Source organism: Syngnathus typhle, linkage group LG1, assembly GCF_033458585.1.
Source record: "Syngnathus typhle isolate RoL2023-S1 ecotype Sweden linkage group LG1, RoL_Styp_1.0, whole genome shotgun sequence".
NCBI classification, from domain to species: Eukaryota; Metazoa; Chordata; class Actinopteri; order Syngnathiformes; family Syngnathidae; genus Syngnathus; species Syngnathus typhle.
The window spans coordinates 5,745,094-5,767,556 of NC_083738.1; the positions used below are offsets into that span (position 1 = coordinate 5,745,094).

Below are 22,463 nucleotides of genomic sequence, written 5' to 3' on the forward strand. Positions count from 1 at the left end.
TAAACGGATGGAAAAGACAAATGCAGAAGAAAGATCAACAGCAACCATTTCCCATTTCTGCAGATGAAATGGCCTAACCTTGCCTGCAAACTGAATTCTCACTGTATTTGTGAGTTCATAAAATGCCAAGAATCATCTTGTCCCAAGATTGCTGAACCACTGGAGGTGCGGCCCAATCACAAAGCAAGAGTGTGTGAGGGGGCTGGATCTGCAGCTGTGAAGTACTGAGGTCAGAGGAAACGAACAAACCAAACTTGGTGACCGGAGGACAAGTGATGTACAGACACTGCAATTAATTCTTTTCTTGCAGAATGACCCCCAATTTCCTTATAGAAAGAAGAACAGCGAGATGCACTTTGTTCATTTTTAGCTGGTAAAAATGCTGGTGATAATATTATCACCTGTTGTTGTGATTGGTCAAAACAAAAGTTTGGTTGACATGCTCAAGTTGCTGCATCGCCCAATCATCTCTACGTATTGTTCATTATGTCCCGCCTTTCCTAAACAGGTCACAAAGGAGCAGCCCCACACTGATACTGCTGAGAACTTCTTTGAGTGGATGCATGTATCAATTTGTCTCTTGCCAGGTTAGCTATGGCCTGCTATCAAATAATCACGGCCGTACACTTCACTTGTGTATTGTTCTGTTTGGGACAAGGAAAAAATGGACACCTTTTCTGTAAAATTGACAATGTGCTTTTTGCAATTGCCATTTCAACAGATTAATATTTCCTGGCTGCAGTGAGGATTTGTGGGAATTAAAAGCAGAAAAAGAAGGTACACAGTACGTTAAATCTGTATTTGTAATTAGAAAACAAAAACAAATGCCCAGACAAAATTTAGTTACCAGGAGGGTATTCCAGAAAGTGGGTCATGTGAAAACGCAGAGTAAATTAACCCTAAAATGAGGGAAACTTTGAGTTATCCATTCCAGAAAGAGAGGTAACTTAAACTCTGGGTCAGTTACTGCGGTAACTTACTCTGTGAACATAACCTGCTCGCTGGCAGGTTTACTACAAGGGACCCACAGTTTCTACCTGTCTCTTCCCACACAAAATAGGCAGTTAATCATGGATTGGCCGTTCATTCAAAATCCGATCGACATCAAAACTGTAATAATTCGAAATCGCTTTTCGTAGCCAGAGAATCTTCCGACCCAGATTAGGCGTTTTATCATTTCTAGAAGAATATATTTTCGAGCGCTACTGCTTTTCTTTGAACAGTACAATTTATCTCAATAACCTACTCCAGCCATGGAATGGCTGATGGTGTAGTGGAACACTCACCTGTTTTGTATGCAGGCACCGTGAGTTCAATTTCCACTAATGTCGGTGTGTGAATTTTTTCTTCTTTTTTTTTCTTTTTAAATATATAAACCTTTTTCCGGCCATATATCTCCAACCTCACACACTGCGGACGAGCACTCACACCAGAGCAACCTTCATGCATAGCACTATGTTTTTTGCAAACAGCATTTTCTTTATAATATCCGAGATGCAGAGTATTACTTTTTTTCTGTTGGCTGAGCAGAACTCAACGTTTGTTTTAAAATAGTATTTTATTGAATGTTGGTGTAGGCTACAGCGTCAAATTTTAAATGACTTCAATAGGTAAAAAACAAATGCGTTTGTGTCAAGTATTAATCCACAAAGTGTAGAATTAACTGAAAGAACTTTGGAAAACATTTTGTTTGGTTTTTTTATTATTTGAAGTAGCTACTGAATAAATATTTTAGATTAAATTAATAATGATTTTGTTTGATAGTCCATTTAAAATAATTAAATTAAAATCAAAGTGAGGTGCAATCACAGCCTGCTTCCAAGTCATTTTTTCTCCTGTTGGATTGCACCTAAATGAAAATCTGATTTCATTCCTGTTTGAATTCATAACTATAGGCTACGCTACAATCTTATGGTTAAATGTTACATCAATTGAATAGTACGTTCAAACTGATGCATTGATTCGGGTAGCAATTTTCTCATGACGGCTCTCTCTCCTTTGCTGCTGTATTAGAAAAATAAGTTCGTACTCGCCGTAGGCTTGCATAAGGACCTCCAACTCCATTGTGGTAAAATAAGGTGATGCTTTTTCCTCAGTTGTCATGGTGACTCGTGGTATCGTGGCTCGATTGATTCTGGCTTTTTATAGGAGTTGTGCACGCGTGTAACTCCAGGTTAACATACTCGGAGTTGATTGGACTAACTTCTGAAACCGAATACTCAGTTTCCCATCTCAGAGTAAGTCAACTCATAGTTCACGGATAGACTCCGAGTATGTTGAACCTGCTTTCTGGAATACCCCCCTGAGCTGAGTTCAAGATTATTGGTTGTTTACATCTTCATTTCAACTGAACATTTGATTCAGACAATTTTTCAGTCTTAAATTATCATGAAAGAGTTTTAGGGTATACCTTACGGTTATTTAGCGATTAGCTGGATTTAATAAGTTGAAATACAACCAAGTCATAGCAACAACAAATTTTACTTGGATGTGGTTTGGGGACCATGATCCTCTGCCATACCTTGCTGCATTGCTGTACATGTCATATTTGAACAAAGACTCGTCCCCATAGATTGAATACCAAGAAATAAGCTCTGTGCCCATTCTTAAATTGACATCAAACATGCCATATCATGTGTGTGAAATACATGAACAGAGAAGACAACAGCAGCATGGTGAAGCACCAACAAACTATGCGAAGTCACGACGTAATTTTGAAGCAGTCTCGCCAAAGTTTTTGGCATGAAGTACGAGGCCGATGGTGGGAAATTTGCGACCAAGCGTAAACACGTTTAACTATCGCTGAGGTCAGCCTAAAAAATCTCTATGTCTTGGTTGTCAACGCTAGCTGAACAAAGAACAATATATTGCACGATCAAAGCATATAACGATTGATTCATACCGTGTGGATCAAAAGCAAATGGAATAGGTTCCTATTTATATAACTGTCACGTTAATTCATGTTATCGATCAAAATCAACCTGGGGTCTTTAACAAAGCTAGCCACTAGTTAGCATACCCACAGCTAAAACTGTATACACAAGCAAAACCCAAGTCAACGCTGTCCTGTTGGCAATATTTTAATGACATACCTGTTCTTTTGCTATCCATCCCGCGACTGTATTGATGTTCGATCATCGCGTGACCATATCGGAGATGCTCATACGAATGGAAGCACAACTTAACTTCTTCCCATGCGACTGTGGACGGTTGTCATTTCCTGGATCCGGATCACTTGGTGCCCATCAAGCCCCGCCCCTTCGTACGTAAAACACTGCACGCTAAATCTTTGCGAACCGCGTGGATGGATGGATGGATGGATGGATGGATGGATGGATGGATGGATAAATAAATAAATAAATAAATAAATAAACATCACTTGTTACTGACAACTTGTGATAATACAAATCTGATAATGCAAATCTGTGTCCTCAGTTATATCAACTCAACACAATTTTATCCCCTCTTTTACTTATTGTTAACTTTTGTGAGGATGGATGGATGGAAGCTTAATGTTGATCATAAGAGTGCAACATCCATTCAATCGGTGGCACTGTGGCAAACAAACAAGGTCCCTGAGAGTGAAGGCTTTGCCCTGCGACTATCGATCACTAAGGACAGAATGGAAGAATGTTGCATTCGAGGAAGGTGGGAATATTTCTTTCGGATTTTCCTAGTTCCGACCTAGAACGCGTTCAAAGTAAATGTAAACAACAAAGATGGCTGCTTCCGATAGATTGTTTGTTAAACTCGTTTATAACAACACATTTTGACATTTCGCGTCCCTTCTTCATCGTTTCCTGAATTTACATGTGGCACATTGTCGTCCGTAGGTGAACTCGGGATCCAATGTTTCCTGAATTCGCACCTCGGACCTCCCAGTTCATAAGGGGCGTTCTAGTGCACTTTTCTTAGTTATAAATTGACAAACTCCGAGTTCTAATTTTACGTTAATGCAGCATAGCGAGCGGCCGTATAATCCCCTCTGGTTGGAAGGTCGCCCCTGTGAATATGGCCGCCGGGTAGGCACGGCGGTTCGTCGTGACCCTATAGCGCGCTGGCGTGCGTGTTCACGTGTGCCACTGCCGCTAAAGACCAAAGAAGAAGAAGCGGCATGGAAGAAGAAGAAGAACGACCAATAGAAAGTTGACAGGAGGCTGTTGGTTGCAGTGCAGCAGAATGCGTGGAGAACTTTTATTTTCGTTATTCATCCTTTTTATATTCTACTATGACTCTGGTGACGCACAGAAGAAAAAAGAGGTATTGTTGGTTACTTTTATTTTTCAATCTATGCTCGGTGGGAAATATGTGGGACAGTTCCATGTCATTTTACACTATTGCTTTCTTCTTCCTGTATTGAGCAAATGACCATCGGAGAAAAGCTAACGTTGGGATAAGTTATGACCTATGACCCCCCACACACACATACATACATACACACACACACACACACACACACACACACATTATATATTTGCATCATGAACAGATGATCTTTATACAACGCGTCAAACGATGAATACCTCGCAAGGCTCACTTATGATTTGTTATGATGAATGAATGTATTGTTTAATGCCGATTGATAGGTATCTTCCGTGGGATCTCATAATACCATTTTTGGTCATGTAGCAGAAGAGAACTGTACACTTCAACGGTAACTAATAGAAGGATTTGATGTGTTACAAACCTTTGTCCATATACGACAGGGGTCCCCAAACTTTTTCCTGTGGGGGCCACATAACTTTTCCCTTCTCTGATGGGGGGCCGATGTCAGTTTGTAACAGAAAAAGTGTGACGATCGTAGGGGAGCTTAAAACATTTATTGTTTTCCAGAAAGCCACACATAACCAAATAACGGTTATTTAATAACCCTTTCCAGGTTCTTTACAGAAAAAAGTCAGGAAACAAATAATAACACTTAATGAAATAAATAATAACTAAATAACCCTCTCTGAGTTCTTCACAGAAAAAAACGGAAATAAATAATAACTAAATAACTCTCTGGGTTCTTCATAGGAAAAAAAAGCCATGGAACATTAACTTTCTGTTGTGCCATGCACAATCTTAACAGATAAAAGTTCAGCTCAGTTGTCAGAGCAGAATCTCTCTGACACATATGAGCAGTCTCTTAAAGTTCTTGTGTTCCTTCCTTATAATCCTTTTGTAGGTTCCAGTAGGCTTGTAGACACCGCTGTCTTTTTTGTTAAAGTTTGCTAGTGCGTCATAGTCTGGAGGAAAATTTGTTATGGCATTTCTTAGGCGAGATCCGAGGTGTTGGTCGGTTTACCTCGATCTGTGACGGGTTGACGTTGACATTCATGTGGCTGAACGTCACGTCGCGTACGTCGAGCCAAATTGGCCACTCTCTTTTAAACGCTCGGCACTGTGTCCACCTTGCTTTTCCCTGGGCGACTCATTTTAATGGAAGGATTCCAGGGGAAGGTTTGTGGGTGGCTTTAGCGCAAAACTGCATCTGAAAGCTCAGCGCACGAATTACAAGAATGCTGTCGTCACAGCCCACGCTCTAAATTCGGGACTGATACAAATAGAGCGCGAGTGCGCCATGTCCATACTACTGAGTACGTACACGCACTTGTGAGTGTGCACTGAGCTTTCTGACACGGCTTCCGGTAGTAAATGCGCAGGCGAGCGCTTCCCCATCTACTGGGGAAATGCAGTCATTGCAGGCAAAATGACCCAAAAAGTTTAATAATACAATTTGTTCAGGGTTGGCGAGCCGGATTAAACCGTCCCGTGGGCCGTATCCGGCCCGCGGGCCGTAGTTTGGTGACCACTGATATACGATGATGTGCCCTGCTCGCATGTTTTATATTACATGTGCACATTGAAAAACAAAGCCAATCAGAGTAGACCAGGCGTGGGCAAACTACGGCCCGCGGGCCACATCCGGCCCACGGGACCGTTTAATCCGGCCCGCCAACCCTGAACAAATTGTATTATTAAACTTTTTTTTGGGGTCATTTTGCCTGCAATGACTGCGTTTCCCCAGTAGATGGCGAAGCGCTCGCCTGCGCATTTACTACCGGAAGCCGTGTCAGAAAGCTCGGTGCACACTCACAAGTGCGTGTACGTACTCAGTAGTATGGACATGGCGCACTCTCGCTCTATTCGTATCAGTCCCGAATTTAGAGCGTGGGCTGTGACATCTGCATTCTTGTAATTCGCGCGCTGAGCTTTCAGATGCAGTTTTGCGCTAAAGCCGCCCACAAACCTTCCCCTGGAATCCTTCCATTAAAATGAGTCGGCCAAGGAAAAGCAGTGCCGAGCGTTTAAAAGAGAGTGGCCAATTTGGCTCGACGTACGCGACGTGACGTTCAGCCACATGAACGTCAACATCTACCCGTCACAGATCGAGGTAAACGGACCAACACCTCGGATCTCTCCTAAGAATTGCCACAACAAATTTTACTCCAGACTATGACGCACTAGCAAAAAAGGGAGACCAACAACACTGTTCCCACTGAAAATGAACGGGAGGCTCTCAAGTTTATTGTAAAAAAATGCATTTTGAATATGATTTGTACACATAGCAGGGATTGAAACTGGCGACCATTCTCATTTTCAAACAATGCAGGATGCTCAAGGACATTGATGCACCACCTATTTGCGACTAATCTTAACCTGTAAAGTTCTTAAGGCTTACTTTAAGGAAGTGTTTCCCGTTTCCTCACCTCTGTTACCAAGTGTTAGTGAGTTAAAACTCTGCTCTGATTTTCAGATACCCCTCACCGTGTTGCTGTTACTTTATGATTTGATTACTTTATTTGGATGTATGCTTTCCCCGATTCTTCAAGATGATATATTTGGTCAGAATGTTTGCCGTTTGATGTGATCTCATAAGATAAACATCTTTCATTAATCTGACCTGCAGGCACTGAAGTGATGGAGACTGTTATTCATAATAACAGTGTCGTATTTTATGAGAATCAGCAGTTTTTTAGTGAATTTGTTTTTTTGTTTTTTTCAATGCTGTTAATAAATGCATTTGTTTTCAAAAAACATGTTTGGAATATCCATGCTTTACTACCTACTAAAGGCCAAAATATTTTATGCAATGACCTTTACAGGTCGCTTATATGACTTCACACAAAGCCTACGTCCATCTGCTCCTGGTTCGGCCCTCCGGTCCAAATTTAGAACCCAGTCCGGCCCGCGAGTCAAAAAGTTTGCCCACCCCTGGAGTAGACAAATGGGCCTCAATTATAAATTATATTCAATAAATATAACTTTTGTTTTTAAGTTCAATGCGCGACCATCTGCATCTGAGTTCCAAACTTAAAGACTTGTAAATGGTGGCATATTTCCAACATATGTGACTAGTAAATTTGCAGATTTTTTTTTCTAAATATTTTATTCTTCCTAAAAACTGCTGCTTCACTCTTCTGCCCATTATCAGTCATATTGTGATAATGAGTGAAAATGTGAATATGTATGTAGCAAGTCAATTTGTGTTCATTTCATGTGTGCCCTTAAGTGTTAAACAGTAACATGGGGTAAGGGGCATATATTAAGTTTGATATATATTGAAATAATTAACAGTATGTCCCAGTCCCAACTGGGTGGAACTCTGTCACAGTCCATGTCTGAACACTCCAACGATAATGGAAATATTTAAATGCTGTAGCTCAAGTAAAAATCAAAACATAAAACTAAACATACCTCTACTGGCGACACTATTTGCAAGTATAGGGTGTTTCATAAAGTACGCAGTTTTTAAAAATGCAATAAATCAGCCAAAATCGATGCAAAATTCAAAATCTTTATTTAATTTCATTCAACATATACTTCAATTTAATAATGAAAAATGATATCGAGCATATGTCCACCTCCCCTTTCTCTGCAGGCAGTCATCCAATCGTTGAAATTAACAATAACTCTGCAGACGTCCCTGTCGATTTCGCCGATTACCCGTTGAATTTCCATCTTCAGTTCGGTAATCGTTTGTTCACGTAAACTTGTGACTTCACATATCCCCATAAAAAGAAGTCACAAGGTGTGAGGTCACATGACCTCGGAGGCCATTCTTGGTCGGCGCCGCGAAGTGAGATCAGACGCTCAGGGAATTACGGTTTCGACCGGGCGATTTTCTGGTTGCAACTGACCCAGATTCTTCGAATTTCTGTACCAACCTCGAAACTGTTGTTGCGGTCGGGGCATTGTCAGGTCCAAAGATGGCGCGAAGTTTACGGACAGTCTCTGCGTAGCACTTCCCGTTTTTGTAATGAGTTTTCACAATAAGAATGCGTTGCTCTATACTGAACCGCTCCATGGCTACAAAATGGAAAAACGACAAATGGTCTTCTAATCGGAGTGATAATAGATTACGAAAATGATAGGAACTGACAATCTTCAAACAAAAAAATCCCGCGCAATTAAAAAAACTGCGTACTTTATGAAACACCCTATACTTGTTTACTGTCGACAATGTGTTTTAGTTAATGAAGCTTGCATAAGAAGAAAAGCAAAGCAACATTACTTTGTTTGGGCATCATAGCTGCCAAGTTGTCTCCATTGGTTTCGATATCTGTAGCATGTGCTTGCAAAATAATTGCAGTTGCTGAGTCACGCTGTCCCAACCAACGCGCGCTGCCAGGGCCAGGCACAGGAAAAATATCTGCCTGAGTTATGGTGGAAGGCACCAGCATCGCAGAGTGGAGGGCTGAACCTGGGACAACCCCAACCGTGGCCACACATCGCTGCGGGACAATACCATATTACAGCTTGAAGGAAATTAAGAGAAAAATAGAGAACACTGCTTGGAGGCTGCCATTCACGACAGTGCCATCAGAACAAATGCAATGTGCGTCACTGCAGACAAACGCAGTAAGTGTGGCAGCCATCCTGTCAGGAACAGGCAGGGCAACCATGTACAACATGGACTGTTTATTTAGGGGATGCGAAAAGCTGAAAAGGGGAAAAGGGAGGCTGGAATGCCACCAGAGCAGGTGCACGAGGCAAAGCAAGCTGTCAGGTCTAAATACCATCAGACATTTAACCACACGCTGGAAGGAAGAGGAGAAAAGAACCAGAACAGGTTTACTCGCGAGGAGAACGATAGAGAGAGAGAGGAAACTCAGTTACAATCTCCATCAATTCTGAGTTCTCCCTCCACGTGCTCCTCTATTTAATGTTTTGGTTGCCCTGGTTACAGAGGCGTTGCTACACTAAAGGGAGGGAAGATTGTGTCTGTAGCAACGCTGATTAGCAAAAGAATGTAGTGTGGTGTGAATTAGCACTTCATTGTCGGCCCGTGACCCCCACAGAGTTTGTCCATCTGTTCTTCTCCAGTTGTTGGCCGAGTCGTCCGCGAATGAGATCAGATAACTTCTATTGCCGCTTTCCTGTGGAACAATGCAACTAGACCTTTGCTAGACTTTATCTACTTAGTAAATTAACACGCAATAACAAGAGTGACTCGTCCTAAACACTTGAACAAGACTTGAGTAAATATGGGATAACTTGTACGCAACCACTTCAAACTGTGTTTAACACTTAACAAAGAAAAACAGTTCTGATCAACAACAATCTATGAACCAAACCTACAGTTAACTAAAAGGAATGGAGTTTCTTTCAACCAAATAAGAACATTTCGCCTATGCAAATAAGCTCTGCTCATTGTTAGTGAAGGCCTCTTACAGGAACAAAAATACACAGATAACATCAGGACAGGAAGGATTCATATGGCTGACAGGGATCAAAAGACTTCCCTGTCACTAAAGAGAAAGAATCTAGATAAAAGGAAAGCCATAAACTCATAAATGACAAGGCTTTACTTAAATTATTCCAACACAAGCTCATGGTCGGGGACAGGCAGAAGGTCGGGGCAACAGAGTCCAGGCTTGGTCCGGGAACAGGCAGAAGGTTGAGCCAAACAGTCCAGGCTTCTTGCTAAACAGCGGATCAGGCAAACGGGAATCTGGTGGCAGGCGTACGTGTGTCAAAGCATAGGAAACGGCGAGGACTGACCGCCGCACAACGTCACAATACACGCCCTGTATATCTGGCTTGCTATTGCTTGCTGGCTTGTTATTTTATGAAATAAGATATTGTAAAATGATGTGCACATTTCCAGCGTGTAAAAAACCATGGTAGTAACCCCTTGCCCCCCAAATATTTTAATAAAAGTTTGACTCCCATCCCTTTACTGGGTCATCTAACAGCGCCCATTGGACAAGGGGGCTTTTCTCTGTTTAGAATTGTTAGGCTGATCAGCTTCTGTCTGTGCTCCATGTAGACTCTCCTTTCTGAGAAAGTGTCCCAGATGATGGAGTGGACCTCCAAACGTTCTGTCATTCGAATGAATGGCGATAAATTTCGCCGCTTTGTCAAGGCTCCTCCCAGAAACTACTCTGTGATCACCATGTTTACAGCATTGCAACCACACAGGCAATGTGGAGTCTGCAGGTATGGAGCAACTTAATATGCACGTCTTGTTTATGTTGTCATTGTATCAGGCATCTGCCAATAATATAATTCCATATTAGTCCATGAGACCCAAGTCAGGACAAGAGGTATGGATGATGGCTGGAATTCAAACGCGTCTTTCATTTCATTTCAGACAAGCCGATGAAGAATTTCAAGTGCTGGCAAACTCCTGGCGTTATTCCTCTGCCTTTACCAACAAGGTCTTCTTTGCATCGGTCGATTTTGATGAAGGATCGGATGTCTTTCAGATGGTGAGATTAGAGTTTGATAACCTGTGAACTAGGGGTGGGGAAAAACCAACATTGCAATATATCGTTGCACCGTCTGTTGGAATAATCGTTAAACTAATGACAAATATCAATATTTTGTATTTCAACACGCTAACTGACTACGCATAATTCATGATTCTTTGTACGTTTTGCCAAGTTTTGGCATTTTCCTTTTTATGGGTATTTTTTTTCTTTTTGAGTGATATATATAAAATTTCTGACAATATATCATAGATATCGTGTATTGTGATGTTGTATCGTGGGCCACATGTCATCGCAATACTGATTGGTGAGTTACCTGTATCATCCTACCCCAAATAAATGTGAACTATGCTGCTTATCAGCCTTTACACATGCCAGCAATAACAGCTCAGTAATTTAGTTCTGTGAGGCCGTCTAATGTGTTTGAATTTCTTGGCTTACCTAAGTGTCAACAAATGCTGCTGAAACACCCGGATTTCCCGGCGTGATTCATTAAGTTCAAGGAAATCAGACCTGTGATGAAAAGTTGAAGGAGGTGACCATTAGAAAGTAGAAATTACTGGATCATTTTCGATTTCTTTGTCCGATATGATCACTTTCATTAGGAGCCTGCCTGTACAAGAAGTATTGTATGTAGTGGTGTAAATCGCGGGTTTTGTCACGATACGATATAATATCGATACAAAGAACTACGATACAATATTTGCCGATATTAGGGGTGTAAATCGCGGGTTTTGTCACGATACGATATAATATCGATATAAAGAACTACAATACGATATTTGCCGATATCTTAAAGCCTGCTGCGATTCATTCACGATATATCGCGATATAATGCTCTACGATCGTTTTTTTTTTTTTTTAATAAAAAATATAGAACAATATCCTGATTTATAACAATTCATACGCAAAATCAACAAGGTACTGCAAACTCTTTATTTAGGAAATTACAAGAGTATTGTAGTATACAAATTGCTTACTTTAACACTGAACTTTGATGTCGTGTTTTTTCTTTAAATGTGCGGCGAGATTTGTGCTCCCTGAATATTTGATCACCGCATGGCAGGATTTACAAACTGCACGTGTCTTGTCCGTTGAGCCATCTTTTCTTTGGAATCCAAAGTGCTTCCAAACGAATGACTTGAAGCCTAAAGGGGAGCCAATTTCCTCGTCTTTTTGGACACTAGCCATAGCACCAGCCCAGGAGCCGCGTACGAGTTGTCGACTCCCCTTTCATGTGCAGCAACGCCGCGCACTGCTCCCTGCTCCCGGAAAGAGGAAGCAAGCAACAATGAACTGGATTTCAAAATAAAGTCGCGTCTAATGTCCGAGGTCAAACACGGCGATATAAATCGATGTTTACCTTTAGCATCGATGCCAATAAATCGTAGAGCATTATATCGATTAATCGATGTGTATCGATGTATCGTTACACCCCTAATATATATATATTTTTAATAAAAAATATAGAACAATATCCTGATTTATAACAATTCATACGCAAAATCAACAAGGTACTGCAAACTCTTTATTTAGGAAATTACAAGAGTATTGTAGTATACAAATTTCTTATTTTAACACTGAACTTTGATGTCGTGTTTTTTCTTTAAATGTGCGGCGAGATTTGTGGTCCCTGAATATTTGATCACCGCATGGCAGGATTTACAAACTGCACGTGTCATGTCCGTTGAGCCATCTTTTCTTTGGAATCCAAAGTGCTTCCAAACGAATGACTTGAAGCCTAAAGGGGAGCAAATTTCCTCGTCTTTTTAGACACTAGCCATAGCACCAGCCCAGGAGCCGCGTACTAGTTGTCGACTCCCCTTTCACGTGCCTGCTCTGCTCACAACACAACAACGCCGGGCGCACTGCTCCCGGAAAGAGGAAGCAAGCAACAATGAACTGGATTTCAAAATAAAGTCGCGTCTAATGTCCGAGGTCAAACACGGCGATATAAATCGATGTTTACGTTTAGCATCGATGCCAATAAATCGTAGAGCATTATATCGATTAATTGATGTGTATTGATGTATCGTTACACCCCTAATTGTATGTATAATTTTTTCTTTTGGTTGCAGCTTAATATGAACTCTGCGCCCACATTTCTCCATTTCCCTGCCAAAGGGAAGACCCGTAAGTCTGATAACTATGAGCTCCAGGTCAAAGGCTTTGCAGCTGAGCAGCTGGCGAGGTGGGTGGCGGACCGGACTAATGTGCAGGTATGTGTGATAGGCCTCATTTTAATTCATGTTAACTGTATAAATGATTTAATGGCCAGAAGGGGAAAAAAATCACATTAAACTTGGGATTCTCATGGAGGTAAAATTGAAAACGTCCATTATGCTTTGAACCCCATCATTGCAGTCATTTACAACTATATTGAATAATTCTGACTGGGAGTATGGCAGTAAGCATGGAAACATAATGAGAAAAATGTTTTTGTGATTTTTATTTTTAGGGTATAGACATTTTACGCAGTGGAGGGTGACTCAAATAGATAAATGATTTTTTTTTAATAAGTCAACGGTCCATTAGCAAAAACAAAATACAGTCGTATGCAAATGTTTGGGCACCCCTGATAATGTTCACGATTTGTCTTGATAGATCATTGGTTGTTCAGATCAGCAATTTCAGTTAAATGTATCATATAGCAGACAAACAGTGATATTTGAGAAGTGAAATGGAGTTTATAGGATTTACAGAAATTGTGCAATCATTGCTTGAACAAAAAGTAGGCGGGTGCATAAAATTGGCCTTTTGCAGAAATAACAGCCTCTAAACGCTTCCTATATCTTCCAATGAGAGTCTGGATTCGGGTTGAAGGTATTTCTTTACAAAACATCTCCAGTTATGGGTATTTAAGGTGGCCAGTTGCAAGTTGTACTCCTCTTTACATCTTCTCTGAAGGGTGGCAACATGGGAGCCTCAAAACAACTGACAAACCTGAATCCAATTGAGAATCTGTGGAAAGCTGAAGACTGCTGTTCACAAACGCTCTCCATCCACCCTCACTGAGCTCGAGCTGTTTTGCAAGGAAGAATGGGCAAGAATTCCAGTCTCTCGATGTGCAAAACTCAGAGACATACCCCAAGCGACTTGCAGCTGTAATTGGAGCAAAATGTGGCGTTACAAAGTATTGGCGCAAGGGGGCCGAATAATATTGCACGCCCCACTTTTCAGTTTTTTTATTTGTTAAAAAGGTTTAAATTATCCAATCAATTTCGTTCCACTTCACGATTGTGTCCCACTTGTTGATTCTTGACAAAAAAATAAAATTGTATATCTTTATGTTTGAAGCCTGAAATGTGGCGAAATGTTGAAAGGTTCAAGGGGGCCGAATACTTTCGCAAGGCACTGTGTATATATATATATATATATATATATATATATATATATATATATATATATATATATATATATATATATATATAAATATATATATATAATATAAATATATATATATATATATATATATATATATATATATATATATATATATATATATATATATATATATATATATATATATATATATATATATATATATATATATATATATATATATATATATATATATATATATATATATATATATATATATATATATATATATATATAAAAATATATATATATATATATATATATACATAGTGTACAGCAGTGGTTCCCAAACTTTTGCAGGCTGGCGCCCCCTTTGGCTCCCCAGTGAATTCCTAGCGCCCCCCTCCTACCCCCCCCCCCCCCCCCCCCCCCGGCACATATGTAAAGAACACCTCTTTCTTGATATTTGGTTTGCTGCAATTTGAAAAGACAAAAGGTTAAAAACAAATGTGTATTTCACAAATAAAACCCAATTTAGTATTTAGTAAACAAATTTAATTTTTTAGCAGTTTTAACGGTTTCAGCAACATAGAACTGTAAATAAACATTCAACCAGTAACCTTCGTTGTCTCACACGTAATATTAATGGGATGGATGTGCTTGGTGCAGGGACATAAGCTTCTCAACATCAGGCTGGAACTCACTAAGAAGAAGTCGTAGATCCCCGCGGTCAGTCATTTTCAGTCGGTTTCTTTGCTTGGAAAGAAGCAAGGTGACTGCACTGAAGCCTGGTTAGTTAGCCTGTCGCCACATATTAGCTTTGCGGGCTCGACTGGGGAAACATGTCACGTGACCGGGACGAGCGTCTTGACCTGAATTAATTGATCGTCGATAAAAAAAAATTCTGTGCGGCTTGGCGGCCCGGTACCAAGTGACCCACGGACCGGTACCGGGCCGCGGCCCGGTGGTTGGGGACCGTTGCCCTAACCAGCTCAACACAACACAACACGGCGCGTTCTGGCGAGTCCCCAATTTCATGTTGACTTGAACTCAAGATGATGTTGACCGCCAGAATGCGGTTTTTATTATAAGATAAAATTCTGAACATTACAAGTTTGAAATTACAAACCTGAGCTTTTGCTTTTGTAGCTATGCTGTCGTATCTGACTGGGCCAGAGCGGCGTGCGTGTTGTGTACAAATCGACTGCCGCCCCCCTACCGCCCCCCTACCGCCCCTTTCTTCCTCACCGCCCCCCCAGAGCTTTCCACCGCCCCCAGGGGGGCGGTACCGCCCACTTTGGGAACCACTGGTGTACAGGAACATCTGTGCAGAGTATGGACTGGAAGCCCCAAGGTCAAAGTGGGAAGCACCCCCTAAGGTGGCAGAGAACAGGCGAGCCAAGATCCTGTGGGACTTCCAGATCCAGACTGACAAGATGGTGATGGCGAACCAACCGGACATTGTGGTGGTGGACAAACAGCAGAAGAAGGCCGTTGTAGTGGATGTAGCAATACCGAGCGATGGCAACATCAGGAAAAAAGAACTTGAGAAGCTAGAGAAATACCAGGGCCTCAAAGAAGAGCTTGAGAAGGCCTGGAAAGTGAAGGCCTCGGTGGTGCCCGTGGTCATTGGGGCACTTGGGGCAGTGACCCCCAAACTGGAGGAGTGGCTACAGCAGATTCCAGGAACAACATCAGACATCTCAGTCCAGAAGAGTGCAGTGCTAGGAACAGCCAAAATACTGCGCAGAACCCTCAAGCTCCCAGGCCTTTGGTATAGGACCCGAGCTTGGAGTGGAAAAACCACCCGCGGAGGGTGAGAGGGGAATTTATTTATTTATATATATATATATATATATATATTAGGGGTGTAACGATACATCGATACACATCGATTAATCGATATAATGCCCTACGATTTATTGGTATCGATGCTAAAGGTAAACATCGATTTATATCGCCGTGTTTGACCTCGGACATTAGACGCGACTTTATTTTGAAATCCAGTTCATTGTTGCTTGCTTCCTTTTTCCGGGAGCAGTGCGCGCGTGTTGTGTTGTGAGGAGAGCACGCACGTAAAAGGGGAGGCGACAACTAGTACGCGGCTCCTGGGCTGGTGCTATGGCTAGTGTCCAAAAAGACGAGGAAATTTGCTCCCCTTTAGGCTTCAAGTCATTCGTTTGGAAGCACTTTGGATTCCAAAGAAAAGATGGCTCGACGGACAAGACACGTGCAGTTTGTAAATCCTGCCATGCGGTGATCAAATATTCAGGGAGCACAAATCTCGCCGCACATTTAAAGAAAAAACACGACATCAAAGTTAAGTGTTTAAGTAAGCAATTTGTATACAACAATACTCTTGTAATTTCCTAAATAAAGAGTTTGCAGTACCTTGTTGATTTTGCGTATGAATTGTTATAAATCAGGATATTCTATATTTTTTATTTAAAAAAAAATATATCGATCGTAGAGCACTATATCGCGATATATCGTGAATGAATCGCAGCAGGCTTTAAGATATCGGCAAATATCGTATCGAAGTTCTTTATATCGATATTATATCGTATCGTGACAAAACCCGCGATTTACACCCCTAATATATATATATAGTACACAATATACATACAAGTAAACAACACAAAAAGTAAAAAACAAGAAGGCACAAACAATAAATAAATAAACAAATACATAATAAATAAGAGGAGCAAAAATGGAGCAAGTGTTCATACAGCAGACAGTCAGAATATAGCGCAAAAGTACAGGACACTGCGCAGAAGGGGGGAGAGAGTTCAGGATCCTAACAGCCTGGCGTATAAAGCTGTTGCAGTAGCCTGTTGCAGGGGTAGGTACCGAGGCCCAGCTTGTCGAGTTTGCAGATGAGTTGTTGTGGCACAATGGTGTTGAAGGCAGAACTGAAGTCCACAAACAGCAATCTCACATACGAGCACCTTCTCTCCAGGTGGGTGAGGGCAGAGCAGATGGCATCCTCAGAGGACCGTTTGGCTCGGTACGCAAACTGGTAGGGGTCTATGGTGAGGAGAATGGATCTGATGTGCTCCATGACAAGCCGCTCAAAGCACTTCATGATGATGGGCGTCAATGCCACGGGGCGGTAGTCATTGAAGCAGGATGGAGCAGGTTTCTTCGGCACAGCTACGATGGTGGCACCCTTGATACATGATGGGTCGATGGCCTGCTGCAGGGAAATGTCAAAGATGTCCGTGAAGACACCCATCAGGTACCCAGCGCAGCCCTTCAGCGCTCGACCTAGGATGTTGTCAGGGCCCGCCGCCTTACGGGTGTTGATAGCAGCAAGCGTCCTCCTCACGCTATCGGCAGAGAGGCACAGGGGCTGCTCGTGTGGAGGGGGAGGGGTCTTCAGCGGGCAAGTGCTGTTCTGAGCGTCGAAGCGAGCAAAGAAGCGGTTCAGATCGTTGAGCAGACGGATGTTGCCCTCACAGCTCTGCGGCGCGGGCCTGTAGTCCGTAATGTTCTGAATGCCCTGCCATAGTGCGTCCCTGCTGTCCTTGAAGTGGGCGGTTCCCTTGCAAGAGAATGCCTTTTTCGCTTCCTTGATGCCCCGGGACAGGTCGGCCCTCGCTGTTCTCAAGCCAGCCTCATCCCCCGCTCTGAAGGCTTTGTCCCTGGCCTGAGGACAGCCCCTGTCAGCCATGGCTTCCAGTTAACTGAAATTGCTGATCCGAACAACCAATGATTTATAAAGGAAAATCTTGAAAATGATCAGGGGTGCCCAAACTTTTGCATACGACTATCTCTCATTCCAAACAATATAAACCACATAAAATGATATTCCGAACAAATTCCCCGTGACAGATGTTCTTTATCAATAGTGTCTGCAGACTCAACCACAGCTTGGGAATTACTGTGCTGTTTTTTTTTTGTAATTCCATACACAGCTTGGATTGCTACGGAATCTGAGAGGGCGACATGCTTACTTTTAATTTAATGAAATTATTTGATTATTCTCTTTTTGCCTGCCTCCATCACTTCAGTCATGCATGCTTTGATTTATATGTCTCAGTAAGCTTTCTTGTGCTTACCGCAAATAGACAGCACTTTTGTTGAACAATCTTACTTGCGTCTTAGCATCCCGCTTGCAACCTGATATGAGGATTACAGTACTTGTTCCTGTGAGTGAATTTTGAGAAAGTTTTCTTTCAAAGTTAATTTGCTTCATCTCATAATGATCTTGTGCTCATCACAGCAAAAACCCATGTCCACTTTTCAGTCTAATCTTCTTACAATTGCAGAATTTATCCTTTTCGCACTGAACTTGGAACATGCTATTTTTGCTTACAATTGTTGGTACCACTCTGTTAATTGAAGACAACTAAAAAGTATTGGTACACCTGTGATTGACTGGCAAACGGTCTTGCGTGTAGTCTGCCTTTTGACATAACTCAACTGAGACATGGTCTCCAGCTTTCGGTGAGCATGAGCAGAATAAATGGGATCAAAAATTGCTGAACGGACACACATTTAGATGTTTTTCTTGAGAAGAAATTTAGCTGTGGTGCATTGACAAGGTGGCACACGTGTATAGCATCATCATAATTATGTGTTTTTTAATACTAGCTTTTGTTTATACGTTGAATTGTCTTAGATCCGAGTCATTCGTCCTCCAAACTATGCTGGGCCTCTCCTTCTTGGTTTTCTCCTCGCTGTTATTGGTGGACTGGCATATCTACGAAGGAACAATTTGGAGTTTCTCTTTAACAACAATGTGTGGGCCTTCTCTGCACTGGTAACTATGAATGGAACTCACTAGACCTCACAGCCAGCATCAATTTTTACACTTTCATACTGTAAATGTGTTATAGTTTGCTGAATTCTCTTAACATACAAAATCCCTTTTATTGTTTCAGTGCTTTGTCCTGATCATGACCTCTGGCCAGATGTGGAACCACATCAGAGGACCCCCATATGCGCACAAAAACCCCAACACTGGCCAGATTGTAAGATGACTATACAAATTTCTTAGGAATAATAATCATTGTAAGCTTAAAGAGGAAGTCAACCCCAGAATGTACAGAACTATAATATGTTGGATATGCCCCCAATAGTTTAAATATGGCATTCTGATTAATATTGTGTTTGTGGAAAACTAGTTAAGCAGCAAATTCATCCGTTTTTCTCCATCTCAGGGGGCGGCCATTTTGTCACTTGCTGTCGACTGAAAACGACATCACAATTATCAGGTCTTAGGTTACAACCAATCAAACAAAACGACCATCATTTCGTCACTTGTTGACAACATCACAAAAAAAGCGACATCACAATTACCGTCTTAGGGTACAACCAATCACGGCTCAGCAATTTTCTGAAACTGAGCCGTGATTGTCTGTGCCCTGAGACCTGGCAACTGTGACGTCACTTTTAGTCGACAGGTAAATTTTGCCTGTTTAATTCATATTCCACAAACTAAACATGAATCAGAACACTGTTTCGACAAGTTGGGCTGCACAGAATATGTTATTACAAATTTTGGGTTGACGTCCCTTTAACCAATTAAATACCAAACAGTTTAAACGTTGATGATGATGTTTTTTTCCACCCCTCAGAGTTATATACACGGCAGCAGTCAGGCCCAGTTTGTGGCTGAGACTCATATTGTCCTTCTCTTCAGTATCCTTCACCTGTGTGCATTCTGTTTTCATGTTTGATGTGATCTGAAGATAGGGTTTTAGGCAAATGAAGTTAAAGTAAAACTGCAATGCGAGAAGTAGCCCTCATGTTAAAGGGAATGTGGCCAGCGTTTTTTTTTAATGTATTAAAGGAATGGCTAGTATGTAGTGATATGTAGTTAGTGTCAGCACACTCTCAAAAGTATAGAAAAATAGATGCACGCAGCAATGTTTTTGTGCATGTTGATTACAGTGCTATTGTTCTTTAACAATTACTTACGATTAATAGTTTATGCTTTTTGTTTCATAATTATAACTCACATAATATATACAGAAGTAATAACTTGTTAAAACAAAAGAGTACAATTTAAATCATTAAGTTCATATGTAAGGGGTTTCCGTGTTGCCGTGCTCCACTTGACAACCTTTGTGGCTGCTTGGAAAGTTCCCTGCCCTCCCTTGGATTAAAGTGACTAAACCTTGACCTCCATTCTCCGTCAGATGCTGCGGTTACCATGGGAATAGTGCTGTTGTGTGAGGCCGCTACCTCCGACGTAGACATTGGAAAAAGGAAGAGTATGAGTGCCACTTTCTCTTTACTTGGATTGCATTAACGCACAACACAACAATTCTCTCAAGGCTCACAAAACAGGTTGTGTGTGACCTGTCATTTGTGAATCTGGCAGTTAGTTGCAGTCATAAAGAAAACAAGTTTACCCGGAATAGGAAGAAACCTTGAACAAAACCAGTGACGTCCTCAAACCTGTGGCCTTGTAACACTCCACTTGTCAGTACAGTGATTCAAACATTCAGGAAGTTGCATTCTGGATCCACCCGCCATATGTGTAAAAAAAAAAAAAAAAAATGCATTTTCATACATAGAAACACAATGAGGAGGGTTGAGCCTTGAAATGCCCCCGCACACTTCAACGACATTTCAACTTGTGAGAGCATACTTTCTAAACACTGTAAATGCACGTCTTTTTTTTTATTTTTATTATTATTCTTTTTTTATACGTGTATTGTTTTACCGAGCTGTGTATTGTCTCACTATAGCAATGCTCTCTCATGCTCCTTTGCACAAGTTTGTGGATCCACTGTGCTGCACATCTGTAATCTCTCACGACTCCCTTAAGGACACAAAGCATTTTGACCTGAAAAAAATAGCCCCCACTGCAAATCACCTGATTACTCGCATTATGTCGTTTCTAAAACAACAAATTTTATGTTGAATCACTAAAGTGTGGTTTGAAAATCCGTCCATCCGTCCGTCCGCCCGTCCGTCCATCCATCCATCCATCCATCCATCCATCCATCCATCCATCCATCCATCCATCCATCCATACTTAAAAGCGCCACAAAAAAAAAGAAAAAAACTTGCATCTATGTCCAATAAGTGTTTTCTGCTTGGCAATGCTACTTCTTGGCTCTAAGATAGTTTACGCAGCTGCAACATGGATTTTATGATATCACATGTAAATCGTAAACAAGTCACAGTTTTACCCAAGAGGCAGACGTGTACGCTCATTGCTAAAATAAAATAAAACATCCTCAGTCTTAACCATCCATCCATCTATTTTCGGTACCGCTTTGTCCCCACGGGGGTCGCAGGCGTGCCGGAGCCTATCCCAGCCGTCATCGGGCAGTAGGCGGGGGACACCCTGAACCGGTTGCCAGCCGATTGCAGGGCACACAGAGACAAACAACCATTTGCACTCTCACTCACACCTAGGGACAATTTGGAGTCTTCAATCGGCCTACCAAGCATTTTTTTGGGATGTGGGAGGAAACCGGAGGGCCCGGAGAAAACCCACGCGAGCCCGGGAAAACATGCAAACTCCGCACAGGGAGGGCCATAATCGCCGGAGTCTCCTAACTGTGAGGCGGACGTGCTACCCAGTGCGCCACCGAGCCGCGGTTTGAAAATCCCTAAATGAAATTGTGTCATTGATTTGTGTTTGTGTGTCAGTTATGTGTGTTGTAGGTATCGCTCTGGTGGTGCTGTTTTTCAGCTGGCTGCTGTCTATTTTCAGAGCAAAGTATCATGGCTATCCATATAGGTAGGCATTGGTTTCATCTTCTCTAAATGAGAATTAAGAAACTGTCTGGTTGTATTTTCACTATATTAAAAATCTCTTTGCTTCCTTGACAGCTTCCTGATGAGTTAAGACTGAACGACATCCTTTTTCTGACTTTAAGTAGCCAAAGTGCCTCCATTATGAATTTTATTTTCACGGGTGAAATGTCAGTTTTGTTACTGTAAGACGGGTTGAGCCAAAGATATTTGTATTGTGTGTTGTATGTCCACATACACATTCTTACCCAATACTTTACAGACTTCCTTTGTTTTTGTCTTTCTGGCTGAGAGTAGTATACCTTACAAGTGAGAACGAGCAGTCATCACACTTGATGATAAATATGTCATCTTGCAATTCTGTAGAATATTTTATTCTATTAGGATAATTTGGTTCAAAATTTTGATTTTTGTCGAGCACCCTCTTTTTATATGGAATCGTACTCGAGTATAAAAAGAATACTTATGGAACAACAGAAATGACTTGAGTAAGATGTTTTTTTTTTTTTTAAATGCTGAATTGTTAATAAATAACCTCTCTGTTCAAAACCAACATTAACAAGTTGTGATAAATATATACTGATAATGAAATAAATGTCTGAATTTAGGTTTCAATGTGTTATTTGGACCTATTACTTTTTTCCTGTTGCATATCGTGTGTTTTTTAATGTAGACAGCAAAGAAATGATGCCCCCACCACACACACACACACAGACACACACACGC

At 41.4% G+C, this 22,463-nt stretch overlaps 2 protein-coding genes across 3 annotated transcripts in view; one reads left to right on the forward strand and one right to left on the reverse strand.

Annotated features, from left to right (window-relative positions):
• fbxo38 (F-box protein 38) overlaps positions 1–3,254 on the reverse strand; it is a 47,909-nt gene extending 44,655 nt beyond the window's left edge. The window contains exon 1 of one of the 2 annotated variants that reach the window (XM_061289631.1): positions 3,093–3,254. The gene's annotated coding sequence lies outside the window, so the exon portion shown is untranslated. The remainder of the gene's footprint in view (positions 1–3,092) is intronic. The other variant, XM_061289641.1, reaches the window with a different exon arrangement.
• An 845-nt stretch (positions 3,255–4,099) lies between these two features.
• On the forward strand, positions 4,100–22,344 carry LOC133161305 (magnesium transporter protein 1-like). Its single transcript, XM_061289713.1, has 10 exons — positions 4,100–4,260; positions 10,256–10,425; positions 10,580–10,697; positions 12,776–12,916; positions 18,643–18,783; positions 18,905–18,994; positions 19,601–19,664; positions 20,165–20,239; positions 21,633–21,723; positions 21,816–22,344. Exons 1-10 carry the CDS (start codon positions 4,180–4,182, stop codon positions 21,829–21,831), a joined length of 987 nt encoding a protein of 328 aa, XP_061145697.1. The 5' UTR covers positions 4,100–4,179; the 3' UTR covers positions 21,832–22,344.
• Positions 22,345–22,463: the final 119 nt, after the last annotated feature.